This window comes from Ciona intestinalis, chromosome 10 (assembly GCF_000224145.3).
Source record: "Ciona intestinalis chromosome 10, KH, whole genome shotgun sequence".
In the NCBI taxonomy this organism is placed as follows: Eukaryota; Metazoa; Chordata; class Ascidiacea; order Phlebobranchia; family Cionidae; genus Ciona; species Ciona intestinalis.
The window spans coordinates 2,765,026-2,772,680 of record NC_020175.2 but is presented as its reverse complement, the minus strand read 5'-3'; the positions used below and the strand labels follow the sequence as shown (position 1 = coordinate 2,772,680).

The window sequence follows — 7,655 nt, the reverse complement described above, 5'->3', positions numbered from 1 at the left end:
CCCAAAAAACTTTTGTTTTTAGAACAATTCATTTATTATTAACAGACTGTATTTAAATTGTTTTGGCAAATTGCATGGAATATGAGAGAAACCAATAGTGAAAATCAGACCATTCTTTTCAATCTGGTGCATGTGTCACTGGATAAGCATTTTTTATTATTCCCTTTTACCGGATTTCTAAGCGATTTGATTACAGATTTAAGTTAGCTATTTTGTGATATGCATTTTATTCAGCCATACTTTGTCTTATATTACATAATTACGATTAGAAATAATTGAAAACCTATAATGACCACCCAGTTTGCAGTATGGAAGGTGCACGAGCGATTTTGTTTACAAACTTTTAGTGATGCACGCAAAAATTTGACCCACCACGCCAATTAATTAAACAATAAAAAAATTGTATTAAATTAAGTAGGATTTCCTAACGTGGCTTGGAAATGTACATGCTTTGCAGGCCAATGTTTGAGGATAGCACGACCCCATGCAAAAAAAACGTCTTACGACATCTCGTCAGAAACTGCCTTACTCTGCAGACTGGTTGACTACAATCATTGAATCATATAAATTAGGATAAGTTTAAAAACAAACATCCAACTGTTATAACCTAATGTTTATGATTAAATACGTAAACTGCAAGTACAAGTTGGCAATAAAATGATACAGAGGACTAGCATGAATACAGAATATCTCATTCAATTAAAGAATACAAAATTGTGAAGACTGGCTTACATTTTGCAAAAAAATAATATACATCTATATATAATCATAACTTAATGTTTAACAGCAATACCTGACTTATTTCAAGACTGTTAAAAATGTAGTAAAACTGTTTATTAAAAATAATCTAAACATATTTTGATTACCGCCTATTACAGTTACTTAACATTAGCAAAGTAAATGCGTTTGTACTGCTCAATATTTGCAAAGTTTTAACTATCTGAAATATTTCTTACAAATAAATGTTTACGGGTGTTATATTATCTAGTATGAAGTGAATACACTGACTGAACACATACATAATCCGTAGCAATAAAATGTCGGCGCTTTTTTTATACCATTACAGTTTTAGAGAAAACTCACAAAACAAACCCGATGACGTTTTGATTTGTTTTGTTTCTCGACCGCCACAGGCTGTCGTTTCGGTTATAGAAACGTTTGAAATCTATTTTTATTCCATCAAAATAAAAGCGAATTGGCGATCGAATAATATTTTTTACTGCAATTTTAAATTTAAAATGAATTATTTATGGATAACGCGCCGTATAACTGCAAAATATGGAAAACGCACCTTATACTTAAGAACAGATAATTACTGTTTATACTTTAACAAGTAATAGAATTTTATACGTTGATTTTTGTTTAGATTTTTATAATTTTTAATAAAAAGCATAACATTATTTATAGTATACAGATTATTTGACAATATATATGCAAAATTATATCGTCCCCACCTTATCGATAGGGAATTCCCCTACGTCATAATTTTTAGTTTTTTTTATGATTTTTTGGAAGAAATAATTAAAAAAATGTATATATAACAGTAGTATGTGCAATAAATATCACATGGTGACTTTTTAAAACAAACGTATTTGCGTTCTTGACAACTTGATTTATATATATTTCAGAAAAATGACAAGCACAGCTCCAGTAGAAGAGACTCGCAAATTCGCAGTCTTCTCTCAAGAGAGCATTCAGATTTATGCAGAGTCTTTAGGCATAACTGATCTACCAGATGCTGTCAAGCAAACCCTTGCAGAGGATGTGAGCTACAGACTTCGGGAATTGGTTTCGAAATCCACTACTTTTCTCCGCCATGCAAGACGGAAACGACTGCTCGCAAATGACGTCAACAGAGCTCTGTATTGGAGCGACACCCCTGCTATACATGGCTCATCAAACACACTGGATTTTAAACAGGTTTTTTGATAATTGTTTTTGTTTACCATTTTACTGTATTCTATATAAGGGTGTGCCAGATAATGAATAATCACCTGCGAAAAAAATCCCCTCACAGAAAAGTTTGGAATTTTCCCCTTAATCCCCAAACTTTACACTTTTGTAGAATAAAATCTGTTCACAGGTTGTTTGTTATCAATACTTTCGCAATGAACCTTAATACATTAGAGCAAAAATTATGCACCTGCCATAATGTGCAGAACTGCAAACTGTAGCCAAGTTTAGCAACCAATCTGTTCACATTCTTGTTGCCAAAGCAACTGGTAATCAGTCGAGCCTTGGTCCATTACCCGTTATTAAGCACCAACTAAAACTTGAAGGAATGTAACTTATTTACCACCCCATGGGCGGGGCAACGATAGTATTTATAACACGATAACACGAGTGTTATGTTTTATACACCTCATGCCCACTTATGAGTTACCACTTATGCAACCTATTTATCCTCCCATGGCAAGGCAACATCAGTCTTTTTAAGTTTAACACAGGTGTTTTGTTTCATACACCTCATGCGGTCATGCCCACTTACAACTTATTTATCCTGGCATAGTGGTGCAGTGACAGTCCTTATAACACAAGTGTGTTCTTTTTTATATACCTCGTGCCAACTTACAAGTGGCAGCGACAGTTGTTATAACACGGGTGTTCTGTTTCATACACCTCGCAACCAAGTTACCAAGCGTATGTAACTTATGTTATATATACACAGGTTGCAGATGTTCATGTTCCCATTGATCCCACTATCAATCTGAGGGATGAGATTTTTGATATTGAGCTCAGACCTGCTTCCTCGTCCACATTATCATCAGTGGATGTGTCATGTGATAAAGAGGAACCTATGCAACTTTCAGAACAAAGTGAACTGGACAGTGAGCAAGGTATTTTAATAACAATTTTGGTTTTATTGTGTATCAGTATCACGAAAAATAACTGAAAATACAAGATACTGTATAACGAAAAAACAACAGTTGTTAAAACATGCTTACAGTTAAAAATATTTTTACATTTAGTTCGAAGAAAATAAGCGTGGTCGCTACACCTAGCAGACAAGCGGGCCATTTATGTTTTTGAGACTCTTTTTTCAAAAGCTGCTTTATATTTTTAAACTTTGATGTTACCTTTAGATCACATTTAAGCATATCTATCAATACACAAATTTTCATTTTCAGTGGTATGCCCGTTTAAAAGTCTAAAGTTTTAATTAATTCATGTTTTAAATCACTTTTCCAGAAACAGAAGTCCGACTCCAACCCAATACCGATCAGTTCACGAAATATTACAGCACGTTGGTGGAGTCACTTCTTACTGACAACAAACCAGTTTTCTGTGAAATGCTTACTGATTTGAGGAGTAATCCCAGAGTTGCCCCGTGCGTCCCATATTTTGTTACCTTTCTGACCAAAGCTAGCCTTGTAAGTCATGATCTCGACAAGTTATCATGGATGCTGTATACCATGAAAGCTATGCTCATGAACCCTAATCTTAGTTTAGTTGATTACCTTAACCCCTTGCTTTCTTCTGCTATGTACTGCGTTCTTGAGCCGTTAGCTGCTTCTATTAACCCTTTGAATGACCACTGGCTGCTAAGGGATTACGGGGCGAGGATAATCACCCAGATAGTGCACCAGTACCCCCAGAAAACAGAGGAAATGTTGGGCAGTGTAAAAGTGGCGACCAGGAATGTTCTTTCCGACCCCACAAAGCCGTTATGTTCGCAGTATGGCGCCCTGGCTGTTATATATTATCTTGGCGAGGAACCTGTACGGACAGTGCTGCTGCCAATGCTCACCAAGTTAGTAGTCGATCACATCATGCCAATCACGAACGACCGTTCGCTCACGAGCGCTCATATGAAAGAAGACGCTCAGAAAGTGTTAGGCGCCGTCTGCCACTGCTTGCGACGGTGCTTTGACAAAAACAGTCCGAACGACCCGATTTTGCTCGCGCAAATTACAGAACTTTTCGGCGATACCATCTATTATAACTTACAACCATACACTCCAATTGGGGACTTAAAAAAAGAAATAGCGCCACCGCAACCGTCATACCCACGATTTTCGAGCTGCGAACTGCCGACAATCACTCCCCCTACGGTCAAATTTCCCATGCACGAAATGTTCGACCGCGTGCGTTCAATTTTCAACAAACCTATCTACATAAACTTCGGTACACCGAGGCCTGTGGTTCGGAAGTTCGGGTTTCATCAAAACAGCTCTCATAGACCGAACCCATACCCACAAATAAATGTTTCGCATCGAAAGTATCGTGCACGGTCGGCCAGACTTACACGATCGTATAATTTATTAACATCGTATCTGTAATTTTGTATCTATTACGTGTATTGAATAAGTTGTCAATACAAAATTTCAAAAGGAAAATAAATTTTATATTCAATATGAAAAATGCGTTGTTTTTTTAATTTATCAGATATTCGCATAACACAGTTAACACCCATCTTCTGAAACAAGCTCATTATGTTAATAATAATAAAACAATTTTCTATAGTATAGGGTGGGGGGATGCGCATAATATCCAAATATGGTGGTGTTAGAAACAATTGCCAACAGCTTCTGGAAGTCGTGAAGATATATGTTTTTATGATTATTTGAATGTTCTTTGCCTTCTACCAAGATGGAGGAGAAAATAGAATGCAAAAAGGTGTCCCATCTCCCCCCACCCTATACTATACATAACAATAACTGCATTTGTCTTTTCGATTACGGTAGCAATGATTTAGGTATATTTTAAACGAAAAGACGGGATATAGCGTTAAAACAACAGTTGTTAAAACACGCTTAAATTTAAAAACATATTTACATTTAGTTGGAAGAAAATAAGCGTGGTCGCTACACCTAGCAGGCAAAAAAAACATTTATGTTTAATTATGCCATTATTCGAAACATGCGATTATGGATTTATTTGGAAGTGGAGATTCTAAGTTTGAATGTGAAATTTGACGTCGTAGCTCAGTGGTTCGTCGCTCACGTCATAACCAAAGGTGTATGAAACAGAACAACCGTGTTTTAACGTTTATTTATATGCTCCCCACGCAGAAACAGATAGGCATATATATTCTATGTTCTCGTACGATTTGGTAGTAAACAAAGAACTTTCAAGGAAATATAAAACCGTATTCTCACGACCCCCATAGACCGTTGTTAATTGTTTAAAACATGATCAGGATATCTGAATATTATGTGCTAAAGGTGTCCCATCTTCCCTCACAGTACTTTATAATACATGCCTAGTACCATAATGGCACTTATTGACTGTTCTTTTTTAGGTGCTCTACGATTACTGCTGCAAGATACGTCAATAGATTCTTTCATACAACTTTAAAAGCGAAACTAAGTAAAATCGCATAATATTTCTAGTTCACAAAAATTTAGAACTATAAGCGAATTCAAAATTTTTGTTCAGATAATCACACTATATGCCCAAATTCTTGCGGCTTTGGTGTAACCTCATTTGATATTTGGACGTCTAAAACCACTGATGACACACTTGAATGGCATTGAGGTTTATAGCTTATTGTGATCGATGCGACTCGGAATATTTCGCACCAAGATCTGCCAATGCCTTAGGCGGATATAAACACTAAGCGGGTTTAACTTGTTTGTGGAGGCGTATTTTACCAAAGCGAATGCGCGCAGGTTATGGAGAGTTTAAGCAGTAATTCGTTTAATTGTCGTAGTGGTTAGTTATACTTATGAATGGTTTTTTGTTTTAAAGTTATATAGTAGGGTAGGGGAAGATGGGAGACATTTTCGTTCTATTATCCCAATAGGTAGAAAACAAAGAACAATCAAAGAATTATAAAACCGTATCCTTACAACTTCCATACACTGTTGTTAATTGTTTAAAACACGATCAAGATATTTAGATATCATGTGCTAAAGGTGTTCCATCTTTCCCCGCCCTACTATATACTGAATTATGAATAGTAAAAGCAGAAAATCGTTGTCAAATTAGTGAGTTATTATACTCAGTATAGCGTTAGATATATAAAGTCCAGTTTAGGATTGAATTGGGAAGTTTTAGCGGATAGTAAAGTGGGGAAAGATAGGACACATTTTCCTTCTATTTTCCCATAATTTAAAAAACAAAGAACAATCAAAGAATTATAAAAGTGTATCACCACGTGACTTCCATATACCGTTGTTGATTGTTTAAAACACGATCAAGATATTTGGATATTATGTGGTGAAGTTGTCTCGTAATTCCCCATCTTACTATACAAAACTAATAGCTTAGGCCGTTTACTATAAAAGTAATAAGTTCTCACACGCGTTTACACTGCGAATCAAAGATTACACTTACAAGGCGTAGCATATACGTTTATCTAACTTAATCAAGGAAATTATAGCCCCACGGTTAATACACGGCCGATTTCTAATGGTGTAAGCGTTTAATGCCAAAGATAGCTTATTTTTGTACAAATAATCCATTGCTGTTTAATTGAGGGTGCTACCAGACAAAATTTAACTTTTCACATTAAGGTGTGAAAGCTGTGTATAAAATATATATATAGTGATGTGCGGTAAGATGGATACCCTTAGCGCCTATATTTAACATTTTCTGATTATATTTTGAACATTTATGAAAGCCCCTTCGACCCATTGTGTACGGGTACATATTTATGTAAATATTCTTTGAGTACTACCAAATAGGATGAGAAAAACACTTGAAAACGTGTCTTTTTTACCCCGCCCTACTAACCTTTGCAACTTTATTGCGTATGTTTGGTTAAAGGTTTCATATATAGTTTATGCAAGTGTTGCGCAGGCAGTGGTCGAAAAGATAAAGGGTGATCAATTTGGTAATTTACAAAAATAGGTGTGAGAAAACGGCAGCTCCAGTGGCGCAATCGGTTAGCGCGCCGTACTTATATAACAGTTTTTTGTATTACCCAACTTACAACAGTTTTTTGTATTACCCAACTTACAATAGTTACAGCTCATGTGAAAAATAGTAGTGTGGGGACACCTTTAGCACATTCAATCCTCACCTGAAGCACTGTTTTAACTTATACGAATTCAAAGTTGCAACATGCTGGTATTATTTTTTTAGCTTAAAACACCTGTCCTAAATTGTCAACTAACTTTATAGTCGGGTCAATATATGAAAAATATGGCTCGAACCCCAAAAAAATTCCTACAAAAGGTTTTTCAACGTTTTTTTGTAGTATTTATGATCAAGAATAACATATTAAAAATCTAGGAAAAAAACACCTTTTTAGGTAAAATAGATTGTGTTAAAAAATGTTTAGGTGTTGGATCGTTTATATAGGTTTTAACGGAGTCTGGGCTCTTTCAGAAAGACGCTTTGGATCGCAGAAATTCAGCGATCGCTTACTTCGACTCGCTGGTACACTTTCCATATTATTTACACTATTTATATTGAGTACTATACTATTTAAGGTATAAAAACAATAAAAAATACCTATTTTGGCTTTTTTTGGCTTTGACCGTTAATTTTACTGAATGTGAATGGTGTTGTGGCTGAGGATGACGTTAACGTACATGACTTTGAAACAGTCGGAAGGAAAATTATGGACAAAATGATTGGGCAATCTGTTTTCTCGATATCTTTTAAGCGGAAGGATAAAGCCAAGACGTTTAGAAACACATCATTAGTGAAGGTGGCACTGATAGAACATTTGACCCAGGTTTGCTTTGCCAACGTTTCCTAGTTGT

General features: G+C 35.6%; 1 protein-coding gene across 1 annotated transcript; it reads left to right on the top strand.

Annotated features, from left to right (window-relative positions):
* Nucleotides 1–1,547: 1,547 nt before the first annotated feature.
* Nucleotides 1,548–4,362, top strand: LOC100176743 (TAF6-like RNA polymerase II p300/CBP-associated factor-associated factor 65 kDa subunit 6L). The gene is made up of 3 exons (XM_002128082.2): nt 1,548–1,920; nt 2,669–2,837; nt 3,190–4,362. Exons 1-3 carry the CDS (start codon nt 1,633–1,635, stop codon nt 4,278–4,280), a joined length of 1,548 nt encoding a protein of 515 aa, XP_002128118.1. The 5' UTR covers nt 1,548–1,632; the 3' UTR covers nt 4,281–4,362.
* The last annotated feature ends 3,293 nt before the right edge of the window (nt 4,363–7,655 follow it).

Coding starts and splice junctions, on each gene's coding strand:
- LOC100176743 (XM_002128082.2), top strand. CDS start 1,633: ATGACAAGCACAGCTCCAGTAGAAGAGACTCGCAAATTCGCAGTCTTC. Junction 1,921..2,668: donor ACACACTGGATTTTAAACAG/GTTTTTTGATAA, acceptor ATATATACACAG/GTTGCAGATGTTCATGTTCC. Junction 2,838..3,189: donor TGAACTGGACAGTGAGCAAG/GTATTTTAATAA, acceptor TCACTTTTCCAG/AAACAGAAGTCCGACTCCAA.